Source organism: Peromyscus californicus, unplaced genomic scaffold, assembly GCF_007827085.1.
Source record: "Peromyscus californicus insignis strain IS unplaced genomic scaffold, ASM782708v3 Scaffold_4__1_contigs__length_199733344, whole genome shotgun sequence".
In the NCBI taxonomy this organism is placed as follows: Eukaryota; Metazoa; Chordata; class Mammalia; order Rodentia; family Cricetidae; genus Peromyscus; species Peromyscus californicus.
The window spans coordinates 126,141,449-126,168,813 of NW_026294562.1; the positions used below are offsets into that span (position 1 = coordinate 126,141,449).

The 27,365-nt window shown below is 38.3% G+C and overlaps 1 protein-coding gene across 9 annotated transcripts in view; it reads right to left on the reverse strand.

The window, feature by feature from the left end:
• Akap13 (A-kinase anchoring protein 13) overlaps window positions 1-27,365 on the reverse strand; it is a 301,501-nt gene that overhangs the window by 70,456 nt on the left and 203,680 nt on the right. For 5 of the 9 annotated variants that reach the window (XM_052761650.1, XM_052761651.1, XM_052761648.1 and 2 more), the window contains exons 9-15: window positions 23,925-24,000; window positions 21,785-21,921; window positions 11,811-12,181; window positions 9,212-9,265; window positions 5,992-6,057; window positions 4,205-4,400; window positions 2,079-2,187 (exon numbers count right to left, since the gene is read on the reverse strand). In XM_052761650.1, the coding sequence (XP_052617610.1) occupies window positions 2,079-2,187; window positions 4,205-4,400; window positions 5,992-6,057; window positions 9,212-9,265; window positions 11,811-12,181; window positions 21,785-21,921; window positions 23,925-24,000 (1,009 nt within the window). The remainder of the gene's footprint in view (window positions 1-2,078; window positions 2,188-4,204; window positions 4,401-5,991; window positions 6,058-9,211; window positions 9,266-11,810; window positions 12,182-21,784; window positions 21,922-23,924; window positions 24,001-27,365) is intronic. The other 4 variants (XM_052761654.1, XM_052761655.1, XM_052761652.1 and 1 more) reach the window with 3 other exon arrangements.

The window sequence follows — 27,365 nt, forward strand, 5'->3', positions numbered from 1 at the left end:
AAGAAGTCATTTAGCCATTGCATGTGCTTACAGAAAACAGAAGTTAAACAATCTTAAGAAAAATTTTCTGTAAACTGAGTATGATGATGTGTCCTGTAATCCCAGAACTTGGGAGGTGAAGAGCTTCGTGCATGCTCAACGAGACCTGAACCCTACTGCTGAACAGCAGGCCCAACTGCCTTTAAAATAAAATGCATATGTGTTTGTATTTTTGTTCAGGTGTGTGCACACAGGAAACCAGAAGAGAGTGTCAAGGTCTCCTTGAACCCTCACTTCATGTTTCTTAGCTAGGCTGGAAGGCAGCAAGCTCCAGTACTCTTTGCTTTCTATAGCATGCTAGGGTCACAGGAAAGCACGAGAACATGCCTAGCTTGCTATGTTGGCACAAGGATCCAAATACAGGTGTTCATGATTACAGAGCAAAAGAATCATCCTTTATGCCATCACTCTACTGTGAAAATTTCTAAGATTAAACCTCCAGTTAGTCAAGATATAAGACAGAATCTTTCATTAATGAGGGACAGCTACGTTAGTCTCCAGTTCTTTTGTATTAAATTGTAAGAGGACACTGAAAAAATACCATAGACATCAGAAGCTTGTGTTTAGACTCCATAATAGCTGGCCTTGTAGTGAAGAACAGGTATATTACTCTCTTTTAGATTTAATTTTTGCATCATGATTTCACACTGTAATTACTCTTTCAAAACAGATTTTAAAACAGGTTCCTTGAGCTAGACAGGCAGATCAGTGGTTAAGAGCAATGGCTACTCTTCCAGAGGACCTGGGTTTAATTCCCAGCATTCACATGATAACTCACAACTATCTGTAACTTCTGTTCCAGAGGAGTCAATGACCTCTTCTAGACTCTGTGGGTATGGCACACATGTGATGCACAGACAGATACAAGCAAAACACCTACACACATAAAATAAAATAAAATAAAATAAAATAAACAAATTTTAATAATAATAAAAAAGGAGGTTTCTTAAGAAAGAAGTTGTGACAAACATTTGTACAATTAAAATATGTTTGTAAGCATTTTTATTCACAAATGCCTTGTGTTTATAGATTCCAGCTGCCAATATACCCCTGACAGTCAACTGACCTGCATCTGCACACAGTTTTATAGTTACTTTCAGACTTAATCCTCTTGTACTTGCTTAAGTAAAAATGTCCTTCAGTTTTGTATCCTGAGTTTGACATTTCTGAGTGCTCAGACTGTATTGTCTTCTGTCAAGTTTAGGAGAGACAAGATCACTTGAGAAATATTTCCAGATTTAAGGAGCCTACTGTGATATAAATACTCATTTCAGTATCTGTTCTTGGACAGGATCCTGGGCCCAGGAAAAGGTGAGAAAAATGGAACTGTGTCTATATTAGGTCAATTTGACTAGGTTTAACCTCCTGATTCAGATAATTATGTTACTATAAGAAAGAGTATCTGCTTTTAAAAAACATTAAATGAGTTAGAGGTAAAAAAACACTACTCTCTGAAGGGGAGTGATGAAGGAGTATTCTGGAAAAATAGGAATTATAGTAACATCTGGGGATAGGAGGGAAGAATACACAAATTCTTTACACTAATTTTTTGTTTGTTTTGTTTTTGTTTTTTTGGGACAGGATTTCTCTATGTAGCCCTGGTTGTCCTGGAACTGACTTTGTAGACTAGGCTGGCCTCACAAGAGATCCGCCTGCCTCTGCCTCCCAAGGTACTGGGCCACTACTGACCAGCTTCTTTACATTATTTTTGCCACGGATTTTTCTTGCCATGGATTTTTTCCAGTGAGAGTCATTTGCATCCATTTTCCAAGTATGAAATTATTTCAAAGCCCTTTTAAAAAATGGTATTATATTTATACCCCACAATATAATGAATGCAATGCATGTATCAAAGAGATTTTTTCTTAGCAAGAGGAAGAGCTGAAAGCTGATCTCTACATTAGCATTTCTGTTGAGTATGAAGTCAGTTAGTCAAAAGCAGCAGATGAAATTTGAAAGTTAGTAAGATCCCAAAGTAAGAAAAATGATAGGAAAAGTGGTTAAGATATATTTATTTTTTAAAAAAGTAGTATACTCACTGTCCAATCCAGGATGACTAATTGTCATTAATGAGATGGATTTTGTCAATGGAGAAGAAATGGCTGATGTACAGTAATTAAATCCCTGTTGTTTAGACCTGTGAGATGTCTACAAAATAAAAAAATAAAAAAATGAAGAATGGGTTCTAAGTACATGTTCATCTATTTAGACATGTGTAGAATTCACACTGACCCAACCTGGTGAGGGGAGACTTGGAATCCAGTCTGCTTCTTCCGCTTAACAGTTAGTTACTCAGCTTTTCTAAGCCTGCCTTTTTTCACCCGAAACTGATAAGTATTCATCATTCACAGTGGTTTTCCATCCCTCAGAGCATCTAACAATGTTTCAAATTGAGTAAGTGAGCAGTAGGTATCTGCTGGGCACACAATCCGGTAACTTCACCGGAAGTAATAGACTATACAGAGTACTGCTCCTTTGAAAAAAATCAAGACATCTTCACAGACATACAGTAATCTGATTATCAGGAGTTGGAAACTGGGATGTGAGTAGAAAGCATTTCAAGAGCATTAGCAAAGCAGCAATGCATTTGGGAAGGAACTAAATCTCTTTCACTTCTTCTTTGATTCCACACGAACACAGGGTGACTGCAATTTAGTACGTAACTTCCTCGGCAGCAGCGTTACTGGCAATTTAAAGCCACAGCGTTTTAAGAGCTGTGGAGACCAAGCAGAAGCAGAGGCTCCTTTAACACCCCTGAAGGAATCATTACTTCTGGTGATAAGGGACCCATACCTCTTTTTCTAATCCTCTTACAAGATGAAATCTGCCTCTTCCTGACTCGAATGCCTGGAAAGAGAGACACTGAACATCTATTCCTAGCATGCACTCACTCAGTCAGGCCAAAGACTTCTGATTATTTAGAGCTTGTTCCATGTGTAACCATGGAAGCTGAGGCAAACAGTTGCTATGTTTCAAATACAACTGTGAGGCTTGAAAAATGACCTCAGCGAACAGCAGTGAATTTCAAGAGGAAGTTGGCTGCAGGCAACTTGTCTAGATCAGAGAGATACATGCAGCACAACACCCACACTGAGGTTGTGCACAAGAGGAACTGAAGGTAAGATGAGAGTTCTAGGAAGACTATGCATAGCACAGTACAACACAGCACAGCACAAAAATGCTGACGTTCATCTAGAAAGATTCAATCAGAAAGATAGCAGTGGTAATAAGTATCATTTACTAAAAGACAGGGTCATCTGTCAAATTTCTGGAAATAATTTGTCTCAGAAAAGGTCACACAAACAGTTTTAAAAAAATTAAAATATTCTCATTAAAATCTGTCTACTTCTAAGTCATAGAAAGAAGTAATAAGACCAACAGTCACCAAGTCTGAATTTGTACTGTTCAGCTAATGTTATGTGACATCAGACAACTCACTTATAGGGGCTTGAGGCCCTCACAGTTAAGGAAGGGGATCAACAAGCATTTCCTGAACAGTACAGTTGAGACAAAGAACATGTTTTCTCTAGGAAATAAACTTAGGGCATGCATGCACTTTCAAATTGATAAATGTAATAATGACATACAATACACTTTAAAACTCAATTTACAATGAGCTGGTAAGAGAACAATATAGACAGATAAAGGAAGCTGCATGTCCTGAATACTTTCCCAATCCTAAAGCATTTGTTGTGATAGAATATTTAAATCTGTGTATATTAATGTATTCTTTCTTGAAGATAATATATATATATATATGTATATTTTTGTATAGAGTGTTTTTTTTCTGAATATATGTTGTACATCATACTCATGTCTGGTGCCTCTGGAGGTTAGAAGGCACTAGACCCTTGGAAATGAAGTTATGGATGGCTGTAAGCCACTATATGTGAGAGCCAGGAACCAAATGCCAGTCCCCTATAAGAGCAGTAAGTGTTCTTAACCACTGAACCATCTCTCCAGTCTGATTAATGTATTCTTAAATATTCAGGTTTAGTGATAAAAGCCATGTTATTGCTAGACTTGAAGATATCATTTAATAGGTAAGTAATCACAGCTCTAGCTTTATACTAATACTAATAAAAAGCATAAACAATGAGATCCTATTTGGAGGTAATGTTCCACTATCACCCCCATTAGCAATATATACCTATTTTAGCCTTACCTGCTGATCAAACATCCTATGATGATGTCTCTGGTCCGGCTCCAGATGTTCTTCTGAAAGTGACATCAGAGAATCCCTCTGTTCCTCACCACTGAAAGAGTTTCTGAGCTGGCTGGAGTTTGCAGAGCTCATTTCTAGAGATGAGGATGGCTTATTTCCACCACCAGCTTCTCCTGTCAAGCCTTCCAGACTGAAACTGAACACAAAGCACACGAGTTCATTCATTGTTTGTAGGTCTCAGAATGGGAGGAAACAAAATCCCTCTAATCCTACTCAAAATGTCTAAAGGACACAGAGCAGATGAGCATCACTCACCTTCCCCCCCAGTGGTCTTGGATGCTGAGAAAGAACACCAGACACGTTTACTTCCCTACCTCATTATTCAACTTATCTACATGGTGAACCAGATATCATCATTTTCTCAGCTGTTTTTCAACATATATATGTATATATGTATGGCCTTTTATTGATGTGATCAAATTAATCTTTCCAGACTCTAACTCATCTAATGTCAAATGTCACAAAGCACAATCATAAGGAGCTTTGAGAATGAAAAGTGAGTGACATGGCATGGACGATTATAAAGCTTTACATTCAATTATATTTTGGTTGACAACTTTCTGGGTACACTTCTAACCAGAAAACCCTGGTTTCACTAATGAGCAATACCACCTGTGCACACCTGGCCAGATAGTTCCTGATGATGGCTTAGTGAGAATCATCAGCTGCAGATAGGCACATAAAACACAGGAGCATAAATGCTGAAAAAAGCAAACAGGGTGTGGAATTTTAAAGGGGAGATAGGTCTGAGGTACAGATTTTGTGGTTACTTTCTGAAAGTGAGAGGCTGAAGAGGAAGGCTAGCTGCCTACCCTCTTTGGAGCCACTAACTAGAATGCACACATGTGCTGTAACTACAGAGGGAACTTCTCTGAAAGAAGAATACAGTTGCAGCTAACTGTGTTCTCAGTTAATCAGCTGGAACTGTATCTGGATGTATACTGAAGCTATATAGTTATTTCTGTTCTGGGAAAACTATACAGTTCGTTGCTACAATTAAGTTCATATATTCCAGCCCCAAAGGGCTTTTCTTCATAAATTACTTATGAACTGAAGCCATATGTCTCTATTTTCTCTAGTGGGTAAACTATTAACAAATTTGTTGTTCTTACTTCAATATGACAAGAGAAGTCATAATGAACTGCAACCAACTGTCTCTGCAGAACCCATTTTTAACACCAGGCATAAGAAGAAAGTTTAGACAAGTAAAGAAATTTAGTTTTCCATTGTGAATTATCTGAAAAGCCTGAGAAAACTTCATCTCTGCTTACCACAAAACTTAATTCTGAAAATATTTTAATAATTAAATCTGGCTGCTTAACTCAAAGACAAATATGAAATGATGAGGCATCTAAATTCAGAACTTGAATGTAGGACTTGAAAGTATAATAAAAACCAGGGTCTATTAGCTGTCTTTTCTTAAGAATCTGGGAACTTGGAAAGACCAAAGCAAAGACAAGGGCTTCCAGCATAGACACAGGGTTCATGCAGAAAACACAGCCATCTATTGCTACTTGAGACAAACGATGCAGCATTGGGTACTGTTCCTAGGCCACACTCCTGCAACTGGGTTAGTAGCATCCATAGTGAAGGCAGCGGTATACTATGCTCACAGATATCACAGGCTGCCCATATGCATTCCAGCCACAGAGAAGCCAGCTACAGCCCAAGGCCAGAAGTCTTACTTTACGGTTCCTGGTTTGGTGGCTGGACATGTAATACTATACCTTCTGAAATTAAAGTCAGCATTCAGAGCAGCCGAGTACTGCACACCAGAGGGACACCAGCTCATACTGGAGATGACATCAAAGGCAGAAACAAGAAATGGAGGGAGAAAAGAGGAAACAGGTTTGGGTTATTCAGTTTAAAAAGAAAGGATATAGAGATGGGCTTATGTAATCATTTATAAAAAAAAATAGATATGCAACACTGAGAATTTAGGAAAGGACTAGAAAAAGAACCACAGGAATTTAATATTGTTCAGTTGATGTCCATTCAGACACTGTTTTAGGAAAGGTCATGTGTGCTCCTTATGGGATGACTACTCTAACTGAAACTAAAGAATTTCTTCAACTAATCCCTTGGCAAAAACTGCAGCCCACTCATGGCTTCCTCTGCAGACATTCCCAGAGAGGTGTTCTAAAACCTACTGTTGTGGCCAAGTGTCTCTCTGTATTCATCATTGCTCCCATATCCCTCGACTCAGGACAGTCACTCCTGGGCCTGAATTGAAAGAAAATGCTACAAACAGCTCAGAGGTCTCACTGAGAAAGCAGTGCTTTTTTCCATATGTTCCCGTTAAGGATCCAGACAAGCCAGGCAACATCTTATACAATAGTCAATTCATATTTCTTCTTTAGAAGCTATTCATTAGGCCTTTCTGCTTAAAATGAGGCAACTACAATAAAGGCCATAGCTTCCTTACAGTTTTAAACTGATAAGCAGATTTATTTTTCTTAGAGTTTTATGATATTAATATGGAAATGCCTTTATTTTCAATTTTGTATCCATTTTCCCCAAGATTAAAAAAACATTCATTTGAGCAGTTGCTTCCTTGTTTATCCTATGCAATAGAGCAGGGGAGGAAAATCTAGGGTGGAAAGGTTGAAACAAATTATATAATAGTCACTTTCTGACTAGAACTACATCAAAAGGTCAGGATCTTTGCTTGCTTGCTTACTTGTTTAGTTACTTGAGACACATCCCCAAGGTGTGGTCCTAGGTAAGAATTTTTGACTAACAAGTACTATCACCTAAAAAAATACTGCTTTGGGGGGCCTTGAAATTCTAAGTGCTATGTTTTTGTCTTACTGACAATAACAAAGACGACAAGGAGTTCCTGACAACAGTTAAAGCATTGCTGCAGACAGCAGAACCATTCGGTGGTCTCAGTCTCCAAGACCTCCAACAACTCTGCTTGGTGGACAAGCCTTGAGACGAGGAAAATGGTGGGATGGATGCTATCTATGACAGTTTCCTCTACAGCTGTTCCAAATGGTATAAAAAATTTCAAATCTGATTAAATAACAGTGTATGGCTCACAAAAGGGAAAAGAAAAATACACAGTTTGAGGCATCTCTCATCTGGGAAGAAGGGTTAGACTGACTCAAACTTACTTGTGTAAACAGAAGTAAAACATAATTTACAAATATTTATAAGGCTCAGAAGTCCATTCTTTGAAGTTATTAATTTAATTTTCAAATTTCCAATTGAATTACCTAAGTATCTGATTTCATTTCTTTTCTTTCTTTTTTTCTTTTCTTTTCCTTTTTTTCTTTTTTTTTTTTTTTTTGAGACAAGGTTTCTCTGTAAAGTCCTGACTGTCCTGGAACTCGCTCTGTAGACCAGGCTGTCCTTGAACTCAGAGATCTGTCTGCTTCTGCCTTCTGAGTGCTGGGATTAAAGGCCCGTGCCACCATGCTCAACTGTGATTTCTTATTAAAAAATAGAAAATCATTAACTCAATATCCATTGCCAAATCATTCTTAAAAAGAATAATCATCTTTTTGTAGAGTTTTCAATATCTCCTTTGCTCTGAGACTATGATAATGCTGTAGAAAACATTTAAAGTACAGAACAGGACGAACAAAGACCCATCCAAGCATCACTGGATCTGGCAAGCTGCAATTGGTCTAAGCCTTCACCGACTCCTGGCATGATTAAAGTGTATTTCGGAGAGCCTCCCAAATCATAAGGTTCTCTGGCTTTGAAGTTTAGGAGGTACAGTTTTTTATTTTGTTCTGTTTTTGAGAACAACTTTCTTCTTTAATACTTGTTGGAATATTTCAATTTTATAAATTTTAAAACTATGAATCATGCTCTTTCTACAAAAATAGTTTTCACTTAGGCTAAACTGTAAAGTCAAGTAGTGGATCTGGTGTGTACAGCTCGGGCTGCAGGCAGCAACCTGTCGTCCCTTACCATGTAATCTAGTGCATGCTTCAGGTAGCTCATGATGAAGAGCTTTCCCAGAGACAGCAACAAACACATTGCTACAAGTTTGACACACTGTCTATTGAAAAAGGCAGTGAACGACCTGCCTGCCTGAAGAGTCTAACTGACAGCATGACCATTTAGATTCATGAAAATGTTAGAATTTAAGATCAAAACTTCCCTAAAATATGGAATTAAAGGAATATACATTTGAAAAATCATAGGAAAAAAAGTAGGAAGAGTATTATTTTGCCTTTCTCACAAATATTCTGCAAATAGATAAAAGTATCTTTGCAAATGTCTCTTTATATGAGAAATACAATAAAAGAATCACACTTTCATGATTTCTAAATGATTTTTGTAAACAATAGAAGAAAAGTCAGTAATAGCTCTACACAATAAAAGTCTTTAAAACATGAGGTAACTGAGTATGTATAATTAGAAATTAGTTCTTAGCTTATAAATATTACCTTCACTTTTTACTTGATAAATAATAATTAAGCAATTCAAAAAAGGTATAAGCTTATGCCAGATTGCTTTCTGAAAATACTCTGTCAACAATGGAATGGAAACTACCAGGTCACCAACTAATAAAAATCTTTCTTCATATTATTCAAGAATGTCCTGGAAATATTTTAGAACCTATGCATGAGTGCACACAAATATATTTCTGGCTATTCTCTTTCTTTTCTGGATACAGAGGGAAGTATCTCCCAAGGTCCACTAGTTAGATAGAACATGAAAACAAAACAAAGAACAAACAAACAAAACGAGACAAAGCCATCTGAGCCAGTAAGTGGGTGTGCACATTATAAATTTAGAACCAGAAAAAGACTTTAGACTAAAAAAACTATTTCCTATCAGGTGGACACAGCAACTAAGAAGCAGCTATATTTTATTTGCCTAAACCAGAAATGTAACGTTTAAAAACGTTGTCCAACGTAACCAGAATGAGATGCTTGTTAGTACACACTCAGAGATGACATGGTTAGTTCAATTTAGTGAACTCTGTACCTTCTCCTATGAATGGGAGGTCTCCTGACAACATCCCCAAGAACTTGCATTGAACTGAAAATGAATGATGGAAGAGGTCAATAATGGAGGTGAACCACAACGATACACAAATGCACAAAACATAGAGATCACACCTTGAAGAAACATATTCCCCAAAGACCAACAGTACAGGAGGGAAGAGACCAAAAGAATGAAATGACAAAAATATCAGAACCCCAAACACCTGACAAAAAGGTAGCCTCTGTTCCCTCTGTACTCCAAGGAGTTAATTGGATGACAAATTATGAAGATTAGTGTCAGTTATAGAAGTAAATGGGCCAGAGAAAAGTGCCATTTAAAACATTAAAAGGGGTTTCCCTTCAAACTTTAAAATTCAGGTAACAAAATATACAAGTAATAATATATGAATTAGCCAAACTATTAGGGTGATAAAACCTAACCGCTATTCCATTACATCTCAAAGTACTAAGACAGTACTAGATAATCCTTTACATTAAGTTTAAATGGGCATGATATACAGGCTAAAAATACAAATAGGTAACAAGTCTAAGATCACCATGTAATTTTGGGCAAGTCATTAAATCTGGCTTTAACTTCTTCACCTGAGCTACCTGATACAAATATATACAGCTCTGAAATCAGTCATTACAAACAGATCTATACTGAGTTATGTAGGAAAATAACTGTATTACTGTATTTATACAGTAATTCCCATTCCCTGACCAGTTCTTTATCATTTAAGACAAAGACATCCTACCAAGAAGTTACTCAGGCTTCAGGGAGTAATTTCTGCCTGCAAGATCATTCCCGATGTATGTATCAATGTTTTAAAAGAAAACAGCATGTATACTGGGAAGGAAAGTATTTGGAAATTAGTTTTTATATAACCTGAGATTCCAAAAGGATATAAACACAATACAGCAAGTTAAGGCACTGCTTCTTATTTTAGACTACTACCCTAATACAATGGAAGAATACGGAGTTGTCCAAAGACTTGGCTGAGATTAGAAACCTAGATTCTACTGTAGATGATGTAAAGTGTCTGCAACAGTCCTCTGCAACTATGGAAAAATAACACTTGAATCATGGAGAAGATTAAAAACCAATGTAAGACAATTTGTTATGAAGAGTTTGAAAAAAACTGGCAAACCAGTATAGACTTTGATTCTGAGCTCAGCGAGGGCAGGGATTAATACCTTGTTTACCTTTATTTCTCCAGAACCTAGGATACTGCCAGACATAAAAAGAATGCCCAATGTGTTTTGGCTGATTAAAAGAATAAACACAGGTCTGGAAAAATGGCTCAGTAGTTAACAGTACTATGTATTCTTCCAGAGGACCTGGTTTTGATTCCCAGCACCTATACTGTGGCTTACAACTGTCTGTAACTCCACTTCTAGAGGATATGATGCTCTCTTCTGGCCTCCTTGTGCACCATGAACACACAGTAAAACAAATTAAAAGAATAAATGAAGATCTGAGTATATGGTGGTGCATGCCTGTTATCTTAACACTTGTGTGGTAGAAGCCGATCAGGAGGCCAAGCCTGGCTTTCATAGTGACACTCAGGCCGGCCTTGGCTACATGAGACTCTGTCTCAAAACAAAACAAAACATATCTGACAACTGTGATTAAGATTACATGTACTTACAGCCACAATACAAAGAGGGGAAAACCCCCAAATGATTGTGTTATCTATAACAATTGTTTTAAAGCAACTGTCAGTAGCTGAGTTGGTAGCTCCTGTCTGCATCCTCAGAAATTCAAAGACTAAGCTAGGGAGAACGGTCTGGCGTTAACGGTTAGCTTGTACTAAACAATAAGTTCCACATCAGCTAGAGCTATAGAGCAAGACCCTATTTCAAAAATCAGTCAAAATCAAGCAACACCCCCTTTTCCTGGCTGAGAGCATCTTTTTAGGCAAGTAAAGTGGCCCTGGGGCAAGCACACCTGTAACCTGTTAGATGCTGAAGCATTTGGTCTGAAGATTAAAGTCAGAGGTCAGAAGCCAAGCCAACTTCTTACAGACTGCTGCCAAACTGAAGGACAAAAGCTGGGTAATACTTTGTAAATATTCCCCAAACTGTATGACATACAGGAAAATACCAACAATTTCAATGTATGTCATGAGTCCTGTGTCCTCTTGAGAATTACACATTGATAATTTAGACATGATCAAATTTCTGTATCAGAAACATATGGCTGTAATCCTCAGGAAACACCAGACCACTCAGATGTGTTGAGACTGTAAGATTTCATATTACTTAATAAATAGAATTCTCTCTTCCATATTTATGAACTTCACTGGCTGATTAATCTGGTAAGAATATGCCTTAGCATTTACTAAATATTCACTATATAACAGTAAGGTTTATGTTATCACAGTTGTATTGAAAGGAAAGCTTACATTGCTCAAGTGGCTGCCCAGGGCAGAGTCAGAACACACATCTGCCACACATCTGCCTGGTCTCAAAGCCTGGGTTATCTTTTTTTGATAACCCAGCACATTTTTTTTTCTTTAACCAGTAACAATGCTACATCAGACACTTCTCAAGAGAGAATACACACTGAGTTATGAAATGCATAGCTCCCATCTTACCTCCGCTGGTTCATATCTGCATCGCTGGCTGCATTCTTCCCAGGACCCCAGCTATGTCTCCGGAAAGGGGAAAGAGAACGCATGGAGTTCCTCAGAAAGGAGCAATTTGCAGGCACTTCAGTGATGCTGTCCATTTCCTCCTCTTCCATTTCACCAGGGCCAATGGGCTCACTCTCACTCTCTCGACGCTCAGGTCCCACTCCATGGCTAAGAAAGCCATCAGAGCGTTGATGATTTCTGGACCTACTTAACTTTGACGTCTGAGGAAGGGACACATCACTGCCATGAGAAGAATGTCGGTCCAGGGAAGCTGTGTCATCTGTAGAGGAACTGGATCCGGTGGTATCACAAAGCAACTGCTCTTCCTCAGGCTGTAATAGAGAGAGCACACAGGGTTACAACCAACAGAACCAAGAAGACATCCTGTTCTGACAGACCACGCCAATGCTTCAGAGTTGACTGGACACAGGCAAGATCAATAAGACTTCAAGCTGATCTTTCTTTTCTTAAATCCATGACTGCAGTTAGATTATAAGGCTTTCAACAAGGAATGTTTTAGATATAACTGTCATTTTATTAAAGGTACTAGACTATATAGAAGACACATGAACTTTTCTTTTTAACGGAGAAAAAAACAATTCTTAGTTTAGTTCTTTCAACCCACCATCAACTGAAGTGAAGAAAACCATTAGTCTCTAGGATTTCTGCTATATGAAACTCTTAAGTTCTTATCATACTAGTTTTTTTTTAGAAGGTCTAACTGAAACAAGTCAGCCAGTACAGCTACAATAAGGCAGAGAATTTACTATTCCAAAGTCAAGTACAACTGTTGTTTACTTTTGAAAACTGCCGAATAGTTTTAATTCCACCAAAAGCCTGTCACAAGAGCATAATAGAAGAATGCTACTGCTTCTCACTTTACTGAGAACTGGTTGAGTGTTCTGAAGCCAAGTCACATAAAATCATCCTGATAATAAGGTGTTTAATAAGGTGACAATGCTCCTTTCCTGGCTAAACTCTAGTACCTAAGAGGAATTATGCAAATCTTGTCTTAGTAGCTTGACATCCCCTACTTATTGAGAGGCATCAAGTGCACAGGATGATGAGTGAAGGAAAGACTAACTCCATTTCATATTCTACAAAAGACCAAAAGGCTATTTTGGCTTTTCACTAGACAAGGAGCAGGAAATAGGTAAAGGCATGCAGAATGACACTCCCCCCCCCCCCCCCTTCACAGTACACCTTAATCAAGACATTCGGTGACATTAAAGAAAACCTTTAAAACAGGCTTTCACTGTAAAGCCCTGGCTGTCACCATAAACTCACAGAGAATGTCGTGCCTCCTGAGTACTGGGATTAAAGGTGTGTGACACTGAGCCCCTAGACTTCGGTGCAGTGTTCTAATAAGACTAACTGAAAGAGAAGTAACTCCTCTAAACTGTTCTTTAACTTCCCCAAGTATGCCACGGCACACACCCCCATACACAGACACAGTAATTGAATAACAAAATGCAGTAAAAAGGTGAAGACGTGATTTTTAAGAGAAAACTCTTAAAGAGGTTAAAGCTCACAAGAACTAATCAGTCCTTTCAGCACTGGAGTGGAAAACAGCCCTGGCCTTGGAGTCTTTTTAAAGCCTATACAACACTTTGAACCCAAAGCACACTACCACCTGTGAAAGGCACCTTTATACACTGGGGGTAAGCTTCAGCTTACCTTCACTCTGAAAAGTTCAATTTCCTAGCGTGTTTTTTAAACAGTGTGAGATGAATGGAGAGAAAAGACACTGAGAGGTGAGAAAACTTGAGTCCCAGAGCACTGACCAGTGAGCAGCAAATCAAGACCCAAATCCAAGTTATTATCCTACTGTGTTATTTCAGTTGCCTTTTAAAAAACCCTGTGAGAACGAGATCTTGATGTCAGAACCCAAGAGTCCCTTCACTGGTTCAAGAGGCGAAATAAAACTACCTCATCGGGTAAATTTTAATGGGCAAGAGGTATTATTTTAAAATAAAATTATTGGTGGAACATAATTGTGTACAACCCGTAATCCCAGCACTTGGAAGGTAAAGCAGGAAGATCAGGAATTTCAGGACAGCCTGAGTTAAAACACTAAGAAGAAACATTGCAGGAAACAACAGTTCTGAGTTAAAGCTTATTCTTTACAAGACAGCTGTTCCCAGTATGGAAATGACTCCCGGTCAGAATAACAGGTACTTTTCCACTTGGTACCTTGTCTGAAAACGACATTGATTAAAGATATAAAATAGTCCCGTCCACGGTAGTTTTTTGTGTGTGCGCGCACGTGCATGCTGGGAACTGAATTTAGGGCCTTACATATGCTGGGCCTGAATTGTACCACTGAATTATATTCCCAGCCTCTAATCCAAAACTCTTAAGTCAAACTCTTAAAAAATGTATCTATCTTTTGGTACAAATTAAAACAAAATGAGGCCGGGCGGTGGTGGCGCACGCCTTTAATCCCAGCACTCGGGAGGCAGAGCCAGGCGGATCTCTGTGAGTTCGAGGCCAGCCTGGGCTACCAAGTGAGTTCCAGAAAAGGCGCAAAGCTACACAGAGAAACCCTGTCTCGAAAAACCAAAAAAAAAAAAAAAAAAAAAAAAAAAAAAATGAGAAAAAATTGTGACTTGTTCATACACATATCCTCATCTCTCTTTTTAAAACTATTTTTATTTTATGTATACTAGTGTCTTGCCTAAATGTATGTCTGTATACCACATGCATGCCTGGTGCCCATGGGAGACAGAATAGGGCACCAGATCCCCTGGGACTAGAGTTAAAGATGGTTGTGAGCCACCATATGGGTGTTAGGAATCAAACCCAGGTCCTCTGGAAGATCTGTCAATGCTCCTAAGGGCTGAGCCATCTCTCTAGCTCCTTTTCAAAAAGGCAAAAATCTGACAAGACTATATTCTTAACACACTCTGTGAAATTCCTGATGTTTACTTATCCTAACTTAGCTCTCACTGAGACATGCCAAGGAGTCTTCCCAGTAACTACTTGATGTCTTTAGTCTTGCACTCGTGGTAAGAGTAAGGGTCACACAGTACCCTATTCTTATACTAGAGTATCTTTACTGAATTACTCCATTCTAATGAGTCTGTGGTCATTACTTAGAGGAAAAACAGGACACCACCCATAAACTGACACTAAGCTCAATTATTATATACTAAGGCTAATAATAGTTTAATTTTGGAGTTAATCTAAAGAAAGCTTTAAAATACTTTCCTCCAAGACTTTTATTCCCAGTTTTACTGAGCTCTTATATTATTTCTGTCCTACAGAAAATTTTGAGTGGGATGGTGAGACAACTCAGCAGGAAAAGGCACATTTGGCCAGTAGTGATGACCTGAGTTAGAAGGACAGAAGGACAGAACTGGCTCTCCACGTTCTCCTCTCACCTCTCCACAAGCACATGGCATGGACATGCACACCCACACTCAAAATAAGAAAGTAACTAAATGTAAATAAAATAAAAAGAATGAAGAAAATCGTGAGTGCCCTAACCAGAAGTCGGTTTCATACATAGTTATATATAGTTATGTATTTTCTAAGGTAGTCATATTTACCTCAACAGAGGCATGACATTTAGCCATGCTGTTCTATCTAATAAGAATGCTGCCTCCTCTTTCTCTTAAGACAGGATCTCCCTGTGTGGCCCAGGGCTGACTCTGGATTCCAGATCCTCTGACCTAAGCCTCCTGGATACTGGCATGAGGACATGACCTCTCAGTATTCCAGACATACATTCATGGTCTTTGGAGCTACAGTGTTACTTGAAGGCTTATGGAAAGGCACTGTCTTAAGTCATAGATGATAGAGAGTATAAGAAAGACAAGGTTTTTAGAACTTTGAATTCTTTTCAAAATAAAATTCTAGTTCCTAGATCTAAGATATAAAATCTTAGAGATACATAAAATAAGATGTAAAAACTATTCCTTTCACTATTTTACACCTCATCCCCACTGTATTTCTATTTGTATATTAGAAGGGAGAATCAGAAACCATTTTTAACCTCTAACAAGATGTTCCAAGCCTAAAATCTGAAGTCTTGTTTAAAAGCTCTTTAGTATGTCAGTTTTTCTTTAAAGAGATCATGGATCCTAAAATACTTGCCTAGAGCAGCAGTTCTCAACCTGTAGGTTGCAACCCCTTTGGGTTCACAGGGGTCACATATCAGGTATTTACATTATAATTCATAACAGTAGCAACATTACAGTAATGAAGTAGCAACAGAATCATTTTAAGGTCGGCGGTCACAACATGAGGAACTGTATAAAAGTGTCACAGCATAGAGGAATGGGGTACCATGCATCAATTCATGATACTTGACTTATGTAGAATAAAAACTAGTTATTTTGGGTCTCAATGTAATTCAAGCCCTTTTCCCTATCCCTCTGCATCAAATGTTAAGAATAAAGAGAGAAGAGTAGAAGGGAAGAGTAGAAGGGACTGAGAAAGTACATGAAAGAGGTGCATGGTAAAAAGGAAAAATGTTGGAAAAACAGAGACTGCGTCTACATCTGAGGCTGACAAATAAATCATTTCTTTCAGGAGTTTTTGCTCATCTTTTGCTCATCCATCCTGAATGCAGGATTGGGAAACACACACACACACACCTAGCTCTACCACCATCTTTTCCCTTAGACTTTGTATACTACTGAAAATCTGCAAAAACAATCAGGGTAGCTAAAGTCCCTACCAATACTCTAACGAGTGTGGCTGCTCTGTACAAGCAATGACCCTAAATAGACAGCTCTACTTGAGGGGAGTAGCTGGGTCACAAAACGGTCCAAAGACCCTGTTTTGCTTAAATTAATGGAAAGGCCTAAATAAAATCCTAAATAAAATGACATTATACATATAAAAATCTTAGAAACTATTACTACTATTAAACAATTATGATATAAATTTGAACAATAATAGGTACTTACCTCGTGAGGTTTTATTTTTCATTTTAAATTTTTTATAAGTTCCTTGGTAGTTTTGTACGGCATATTTTTCATGTGAGGCTTTAAGTGATTTAGATATATTATCCTTTTTAATCCTTCCTATTATTTGATTTAGTAAATATTCCTATTTCCATTCTAGAGGTGAGAAAATAGGTTAACTCAAGACTCTTTTTTTTTTTTTTTTTTGCTAGTCAGCTCGAAGAGCCAGGTGCGTCCAGCCTACTTTTTAAGCTCTTTATATGGTTCTCAAAACAGCTAGAATTGAATCCTCCTGAATAAACCACAAAGCTGTTGTTAAAGTGACAAACAGAATACTGAGACACATCTTAATACTGAAAATAAAAGCCCAAAACTATAAATCTTTAAAACAAAACATCGACACAGACACAGAAAGCAAACAGGCAAATACACAAAGCAGTCAGCTGAACAAGAGTCTGTTAAATTATTCCTCTTCAGATTAGCCATTTGAGCTAACCAAGATACTTTCATGTAAGTGAATAGGCAAGTGATATAAGAGAAAATATTTGCAAATCATGAATCTAACAAAGGAGCAGTATCCAGGATATATATCATCCATTCCTCTCTAACAACAAATAATCCAATTATTTTAATGGGCAAAGATATGAACAGACACTCTATACAGGAAGACACATGAGTTGCCAATGGACATGTGAAAATCTGTTTAATATCACCAGTTGTCAGGAAATACAAATCAAAACCATAATGAGATAACACTGCATGGATACCAGAAACGTTAATATTAAAACAACTGTGTTTGTTACTAAGGATGTAGAGTAACTGGGATTCTCAACACGAATGAGAACAATAGAGATGGCCAGTTTCTTGTCTGACTAAGAATTCCACTCCCAGGGTTGTACAGAATACTGATTCCTCAGATGACTTTCTGAATCAGAGAAAAAAACATCTTTTGTGTTTCTTCTGGAGGGCTGGATGGTCACTGAAAAGGGTGTCATGTTAGAAAACTTTCCATAGTTATGCTTATAGCCTATATGTTCATGCTGCTTCAGGTTACAAAGGTGGAGGATGTATTCACCAAAAGTAACTGAATTCTCAGGATTTTATATAAATTATACATATAAAATGTACAACCCCAATCTCTCAACCACAGAAAAACACTGCTTCTAAGAATTTACACCTGATGTGTATGAACACACCTGTAATGTGTTTTGAACTGTATCATCAAATTTAGGCAGACTGGTGGTGAACAGAAGCACAGCTATGTACTAATAAACAATAAAAAAATGACAGAAGCTGGAAGGTGAGTACAGGGGTGCTCCCTGCTATATTCAACAGTTCTATTTTTTTCTGTGTTTTTACAATATAATATTTAGGGGAAATGCCTTTCTCTTAGAAAAGTTATAAATTCTATGTATGTATCTACAGAAAGATAAACATTACTAACCACAAGATACACAAAAACTGTCACACATTTTACATATTGATACTACACCCGAAGGAATCATGTTTGATACTGCCAAACAAACAGCCCTTCACTTATTCAACAAGTATTTATTATTATTTATTTTATACATAAGACATACAACTATACTACTATCTAGAGAAACCACAGCTCACATTTTAAACACTCATCACATGCCCCAAATCACATTATCTTTTTATGTGGAGCATTCTATCTAAGAATCTTAAGTCCTGGATCAGAGTGATGTATACCAACTATATTTTCTCAGCTCGTGCCAGAAAGAATCCCAGGATTTCATCTCACTTTAAAAACAAAGTATAAGTTTTATGCTGCTCATCTAAAACCAGAAGCCAGCAAATATTTGTAAGAATCAACATGAAGCTCTTAATGCTCACCACAGAGTCACAGTTCCCAGGAGGTGTATCTTGTTAAAGAGACTTCCTAAGGACCAGAGATAAACAAATGGCTGCAGGAAGTGACCTAATGCTCCACTCAGTTCACAGAAAAGCATGTTGCAATGGCTTGACTAAAGACTCCCTCCAACCCCCAAGACTGGAAGGGAGGAGGGAAGGGCCCCGGGAAGACACTGTGAGACCGTGACATCGCACAGCACATACTGAAACAACAGCAAGAGGAGTGACTTTAAGAGAGCCGGTGATGTCTATCTACTAACACAGTCTCGACTGAAAATCACTGGTTTTCAGAGCCACACTCAAGAGACTGAAAGCCAAGTAACAGAACAGGAAGAGGCCTCAATTCTGTTCCTCAGTCGTTCGGCTATTTTAGGCAAGCCTCTTTAGCAACTGTCATAGGGTTTCTACTGCTGTGACAAAACATCATGACCAAAAGCAACTTGGGGAGGAAAGGGTTTATCTCACGCTATAGTTCCACATAACAGCCAACACAGAGGGAAGTCAGGGCAGGAACTCACACAGGGCAGGAACCTGGAGGCAGGAGCTGATGCAGAGGCCATGGAAAAGTGCTGCTTACTGGTCCTGCTCCTCATGGCTTCCTCAGCCTGCTTTCTTATAGAACCCAGGACTACCAGCCCAGGGGTGGCACCCCTGACAGTGAGCTAGGCCCTCCCTCATCAATCAACAATCAAGAAAATGCAATGTAAGCTTGGCCACAGGCCAACCTGGTAGGACACATTTTCCCAACTGAGGTTCTCTCTCTTCTCAAATGACTCTAGCCTGGGTCAAGTTGACATAAAACTAGCCAGCACAAACCAAACAAAAACTATTCCTTGTATGGTATAAGGGACAAAGCTACCTACCTGATTGCTGGACATATGAAATTTTATATACATAGATGCATGTATATATATAAAATCCAGGTCAGTACCTTGTCAGTATTATTAACTAGCTCTTAATTTTATCAAAGCTAGGAAAATTAGTTATTCTAAGGACTCTCGGTCATTCACAGCTTTGGAAGAAGAAATGGGAGGAAACATCCCCACCCCCACCCTCAACTGGCCCCAGGCCATCTGGACATTCTCATGCATGCATGAAGGTGAAAGTTCATCCACACTGCCTGGCTTTTCTCCAGGTACTCCAGCTTACAATGTAGGTGGAAGTTTGTCTGAGGTACATGTTTCAGCTTTAAAAAAAATATTGTCTACTCTCCCTGGAAAAATGTGCAGCATCAAGTAAAGGTTCTTTATATGAGTATCTCCTGCGTGCTTTTAATAGCTTGAGTAAGATGGTAAAGTAGAGAAAATTCTCATTTCTTTTTTTTTTTTTTTAAGGTAAGCAAACCACGTAATTTAGTGATCAGAAATAATTATCTCTACGAGGAGAGGGTGACACCAGGGACACTGTCCACATGTTCTGTATCTAAGAGGTAGGCAAACAAATACTTCCTGAAGGAAGATCATTAAACTTAAAAAACAAAACTTAAGCTGGAGAGGTGGCTCAGCTGTTAAGAGCATTTGTGCTCTTCCAAAGAACCTGAGTTCAGTTTCTAGAATTCATGTTGGGCAGTATATACAATTTCTAACTCCAGCTCCAGGGGATCCAATGCCTGCTTCTGGCTTCCATAAGCCACATCCCCAACACACCTACATATAAAAATAAATCTTAAAGAAAAACCCTTCTTACTATTAGGATACACAAGCATACATAATTATTTGGTAATTTCTTAAGTATTCATTACTCAGTTCCAGTCATTATGAGCCAATTTTAAAGCTACAGTTTTTATCCTGAGTTTTACAGGAACACTGAAGCACATATACCTCCTCCCCAAATTGTAATTTAAAAAATGTATTTGTTAAGAGCTTAGAAAGAAAAGGAGGGAGGTAGGAAGTCAGGCAGGCAAAACAAAAAAGGTCCCCAAACAAAAACACTGGTTTTCCTCTTCCTATGTGATTTCAAAGGCAAATCTTCCCCTAAACCCCAACAAGACTAGGCCGAATTACTCTATCAAGTTCACAATCCTCCTGCGGTAACAGGCATGCACCACCAACCTGGCCAGCAAGTGATAAGACAGAAATCCTAAAGTCATACCATAAATCTTTCCAAGAGCCTTCAGAAGACAATCAAAGGAACAGGGTAGAAAGGGTTTGGAAGGACAAATGGAATATGAGGACTGATGGACAAAAATGAAAAGAGCAGAATTCTAGACTTTTATGATGTTGTTCCTATACCGTAAGAGTTCAACACATGAACAACACAGTGTCTCGAATGGTTTAATCACACACTAACAAAACTGCTCTGGCAACTTCTTCAGAGTCATAAAACCAGCAGGCGGACTCGTCTTCACAGCTGCTCCAATGTTTCTGCCCCTTCAGTCCTTACTATTAGGAAAACCACTTGTGGCATGTAACTGAGTACAGCATCCCCTGCCGTCTCTGCCGTGGGGAAGACCTCTTAGAGGACAAAACAGAATTTGCTGCACACAGAAACAACCTCAAGCTTCCAACCTCCATCTTCCCTAGCTCCTCACTAGAGAAAAAACTTACTTCTTTACCATAGATCTAGAAAGTTCCAATTAAGCAGTCTGGAGGAAAGGTGATGTCATCAGACTTAGCAGTGAGTTTCAGGCATCCACATATTAATCAGAATGACTCTATGGTTAGTTTATATATATGACATCATACAGTCTGAGTTGCGGTCCCTTCCTAACCACTGAAGGGTGTTCACTGTCATCTGACTTAGTTCATACTAAAGGAACTCCCATGTCTTTTGACTTCAATGCAAGTTTCAAGCCACTCATGTAACCAGCCATGATTTTTTCAGAAAATAAATCTAATAAATCTGGCCAATGCCCGTTTCTAAGCCCTGGCAATGGACTTTTCTTCTTTAAATAGAATACTTACACTCCTTTGTGAGTGCTCCAGCTAGGCTGTTTGTTGCAGCTTAGATAGAGAAAGAAGGGAGGGAGGGAAGGCGGCAGCAGGCAAAACAAAGTAAGTGTCCCCACAGCCACTCTCAATACAAGGCCTCGCTGGATCACAATTCATTAGTTAGTCACAAGGGGAAATCACAGAAAAAAGGGTTCAGTAAGGCCAAATGAGATCGGGAGAACTGCTGGTCAAAATGAACAGAAGCGTCCTCTAATACCTTGGAGAAGATGATGCTGTCCATTTCGTCACTGGGTGAGTGGAAGAGGTCAGAATCACTCCCTGAGCCTCTCTGAAGCACGCCTTCTTTTGAGGCACACTCGGTGCCCAGTCCAACATCTAAGAAGCTTTCACATTCTGAAAAAGAGCAATTATTTAACCAATACCTGTTTGTTTGTTGTTTAAAAATTCACTTCCTGCTTCATACCAACACTCAGTCATTTCTTTCTATTGTTCATCCACCTCTTCGCTTTCCCAGCCTTTCTTCCATTTTAGATATTTACAAAGTTAGAAAGGTCGTAGTCTAGGAGCTTTTAGGTATATTAACTGACACAGTTACTTTTTCTGTTAGGCATTTGGCTAGGTTCTGGGAAGACATTTAACATGTTCTTGCAGAATGGGCTATTCACAATCTTGTACAAATGAACACAGTAAGAGATAATTTCATTGCAGAATTATATAAAGAATACCATAATAAGGAGGTAGGACCTATGAGTTAATCTTAAATCATTAAGTCACAATTATGAGCTTAGTGGATAATTTCACAATGTTAGTTCAATGGAAATAGTATGGTTTCTTCAAAAGACCGTAATTATGGGTATTTTAGCACCCCCATTCTATACAGAACACAATAACAGTACGGTTGGTGGGTTTGTAATATTTCTATTCCTGCCTTTTTTTTGCCATTTGGAAAACACCAAAAAACTCTGTATTGTGACTTGGGGAAAATGGGGGTGCCGGCTAAGCAAAGAAACTGCTGGAGCTGCTAGAGGACCAGCTACAATCTAAAGACTATGTCTAAATGCCAGCCTAGAAAAGAAATCCACACAATACACTTTCATAAAAATCCACAGATTCACCTCTGGTAGGAGTACCTTATCCAAAAAATAAAGCCAAGCTAGCCTAAGGTTACAAGCCAAGTTTGGGATAAGAAGAGGTTAATGTGTGAGATTAAATTGGCTGTTTGGAGGAAAGAAGAATACGGAGTGGGGAAAGTAGTAGAGGAACAACCATAAGCCATTACAGCCCCACCATGACCTTCATTGGGGTAGGGATCCCTAAAGGCAAACTTAATGTACACTCCATGTCACGTATGCTGGGACATTTTCAAAAGAAACAGAATCCTTACTTTCTCCCGACACTCCCTTCCTAATGAATGAAGTGGAATATATTAAAGTATGAAGTGGAAACAAGAGCAAAGAACACTGATTTTAGGATGTTTAGATGGCTCTTGCTTAAAAGAAAAACCCAGGCAATTTAACCCTGTGGGTTTTCACTTCTATACCAGTAAAATGGGATGACTAGTACATCCCTAAGAGTCACACTGACAGTTAACAGCACATTAGAAATGTAGTAACGAGACATCTGGCCTGGATGGAGCACACTGCAGGTGTGTGATACATATGCCTAAATCATGTTCAGGCTTCATTAATCCTTAATGTATGACCAATCTACTTATTCTTGGAGTTATAATGTAAAGGGGTATTTTTAACAGTTCACGATGATGACCTGACAAAAACTGCAACTCAAATCAAGTTCCTTAAAGAAACAGAGCCATGACGTCTAGAGGTCCTTCCGTGTTACGAATATTCAAATTCCAAGACTTTACTAAACAATCACATGGCAGAAGTTTCATTCTTGGGTAGCTGGTTACACTTTCAGAAAAGTCACTGATAGCTAAAGGAACCAAAACATAGGTGTGGGCATACTTTTACTTCCAACACCTTTGAATTTGTAAGCCTTGCATACAACCATACATAATATTCTGAAATAGCACTCTCAAGAAGTGTGAAAAATACAGAAGAAAACACTTTCCATATTAGTTTTCAATACTTCTTTTGTAATAGAGTCAAGAGTTGAGAAACGATAGAAAATCTCTCAGGGCATAAAAGACTAGGGCAATCTTTTCTCAAGTTAAATAGTACTGCAAGACATCCACAGCTAAATTGTCCCTAAAAGGCCAGCAAATGAGAAGGATTTGATAATTTCTAAAGCAGCTTAGTAAAAACCAGAACAGTAAACAGAGGCTTTGTTGGTGAAGCATGCTGGAGAACTCAAAAATGCAAAGTGCTCATATATATATAATGGCAGATCACAACATCAAATTATTTCTTCCAGAGCAGGACTGTGACCAGGCCTACCTGAGCTCTGTTTGGAAGCCAGAAGAGATGCTGCTTCAGGGCATGGCTCTATGGTACACCAGCTTTCTCGGTTGATCTGGAAGAGAAAAACAATTTGTTTTAGACAATAAGGTAACTTTATAGCTTCAGAAAGTCTGTGTATTGTTCACCTCCTCTGACTGTTAGTATTTTATTGCAAGGTAGGTAAAATTAGGCTAAAAGAGAAAACAAACTCTACTGTAATATAAACAAGGCAATCTACTTTGCACTAAAAGCTCTGACAAGATTGTCAGTACTAATGGCATACAAAAGCAATGGAAAAAGATTCACAAAGGGCAAGCCACAGTACAGACCAAGGGTGAAAAAAAAAAAAAAACTAAGAAAGAATACTAAAATCACATATTTGGTGTCATAACTTGCAATTTTGAAAAGCATACAAAATTTGAGAATTTTAAAAATACAAAATAATCCCTATTTAAGAGTACACCAGGTACTATGTTAAGAATTCATTACTTGTCTGGCTTACAGAGTTGAGTTCCAGGATAGCCAGGGCTATAGAGAGAAACCCTGTCTCGAAAAACCAAAAAAAAATTCTGAACTCATTTTCTCATCAAATGATCATAATAGCTACAGGAAGTTTATGTCATTTCTATTAAAACCAAAGGCGGGGGCTCAGAAGGGTAAAACACAGTAGAACGGCACCCGGAGAAAGTGTGCAAAACTTGGAAATGCAAATGTACTCCATCCCTGAGACACACTGCTTAACTACTTTATTATGAGAACTCCTAATTTCACTGATGTTTAAGTAATACGTTTTTAAATTAACATTAAACATTTCAACATTCTGTTCTCAGTACCTGACAGAACAAGTAGATAGATACAAGGATCTAGAAAACGTCAGAAACTTCTAACAGTTCGACCTAATTAACACACAGAATGTGCAGCAGGGCACATGCCTAAGTGTGCTTCCAATGTTCATATGGTGACACACAAAACAACACAAAATAAAATAAAACTTCTGGGCTTTAATACATAAGAAATGCTGCATATTTAACAGGATTAAAAACCACAAAAACTTTGCTTTTTATTAACCACAACACTATTAAAGCCGAAACCCAAATCAAAAGTCTGGAACCCTACACAAATCTTAAAAAACAGAAAAAAAAAAGTTTTTGCAAAGAAAACACTATTAAGTAACCTAGAATTCATATAAGAAATATTAAAGAAAATATGCTGAACTAAATACAAATTAAAGTTTCCATATAAAAATTTGCAGGATATCACTAATGCATTGCTCAGAACAAAAATTGAACACTTTAAAATGCCTTCACTAGAGAAGTTCCAGGAGAAAGGTAAAACAAACACCAACCCAGCCACAAACCCTTAGATCAATAATGATTTCTTGCCTGTAAGACATGCTAATGCAATGGTGGCATAAAGTTTGTGAGAGTAACCAGCTAACATCTGATCTGACTGAAGGCCCACTCCATGAAATGGAACCTATACCTGATACTGCTTAGGTGACCAAGAAGTTGAGACTAGATGGCCCAGAGACCTAGGGTAAAACCAAATACTATTGGTCTGAAAAAAAAAAAAAAAGTAACAATACAATGGCTCCTAATGATATTCTGCTATACTCATAGATTGGTGACTTCTTCAGCCATCATCAGAGAGACGTCCTCCTGCAGCAAATGGGAACAAATCCGGCATGGTGGTTCGAACGTAACTGGCTCATAGGGAGTGGCACTATTGGAAGGTGTGGCCTCGTTAAAGGAAGTGTGTCACTGTGGGGGCAGGCTCTGAGGTCTCTTTTGCTTAAATTTCCCTCAGTGTCACAGAACACTTCCTGTTGCCTTCTGATCAAGATGTAGCCAGTACCATGTCTGCCTGCACACCGCCATGCTCCCCACCAGAACTGTAAGCCACCACCCAACTAAATGTTTTCTCTTACAAGAGTTTTCTGTGGTCATGGTGTCTCTTCACAGCAATAGAAACCCTAACTAAGACTTAAGAGAGCCACAGCCAGATATTGTGCATAAAGACCTTAGAACACTCAGTCCTAAATGGGATGTCTCCATCAAATCCATCCCCTAAGGGCTCAGAGAACTCTGCAGAAGAGGAGGAAAGCATGTACAAGTTAGAGGGGATGGAGGACACCAAGGAATCAAGGCCTTCAAGATACAACAGGGCTGGCACACACATGAACTCACCAAGACTGAGGCAGCATACACAGGTCCACAGCAGATGGGGCTCTAGAGCTAAATGGCGAAGTGGACACATGCCCCCATCCCAGAAGCAATCTCTAATTGATTACTACTTGCAAATGAAAATTTAGTTCCCTCCAAGGAAGTCTCACTGTGGAAATAAACTATTCTTAAGGGTGAGCTGCATGCCCAGCCGTAGATGACCAACAGAAAAGGAACACAATGGCATCTTTGGAGGTTCCTTGTCTCATAATGGTGGGTCATGGATTTTCCCATTAAAAAAAATTGTTGTGCTATTTTTTATTTTTATTTTATGTATTTTTTTCTCTTTTTACCCTATAAGTCCTTTAGGTATATATTACAGTTTCCAGTTTAGTGTTTTTATGGGATTCCTGAATGTGCAAATGGGTGGGTCTCTGTGTCTATATGTTTCTTGTGCCTTTTCTTGGGCTCTTTTTCTTCTGTTTGTTAGTTTTGTCCTATTCTGATGTGTTAATTTTTGTTTTATCTTATTTTATTATATTATTATCCTGTAGAAGCTTGTTTGTTTTCTAATGAGAGACAGGAAGGGGGTGGATCTGGATGAGAGGAAGAGCTAGGAGGAACAGAGGGAGGGAAAACCATAATTAGAATTTATTATGTGAGAAAAAAAATCTACTTTCAATAAAAGGAAAAAAATATCAAGAAACAGCACATTAATTCAAAACCAGCAAGTAAAAATGGGAATGGACAGAATTCAGTGTTTCAGAAAGCAGAAAAACAGCAAGTTTCAACAGTCAGAAAAGCTGGTCAGTAGTATCAGCAAAACTCTAAGAGCCCTGATGAGAAAGGTTACTAGCTACCTATTAGTACCATGAACCTAACAGGGAAACTACAGAGTCCAGACACTGGAAGGACAATAAAAAAATCACTATTTTGTGTAAAATTCATTAAATCTAATGAAATAATCAAAATTTTCTCATGATGACTTAAATAACTTGAATATTCATAGTTTAAAACTTTCCTTTAGAGCCAGGCAGTGGTAGTGCAGGACAGGGGGATCTCTGTGAGTTCGAGGTCAGCCTGGTCTTCAGACTGAGTTCCAGGACAGTCAGGGATGTACACAGAAAAACTCTGTCTCATAAAAACAAAACAAACAAACAAACAAAAAACAAAAACTTCCCTTTAAAGAGGAACCTAGGCCTAGAGGCTTACTGGTGAATTCCACAAATGCTTTAGGAAGAGATAATACAAATTTTACATAAATTCTTTCAGGAAA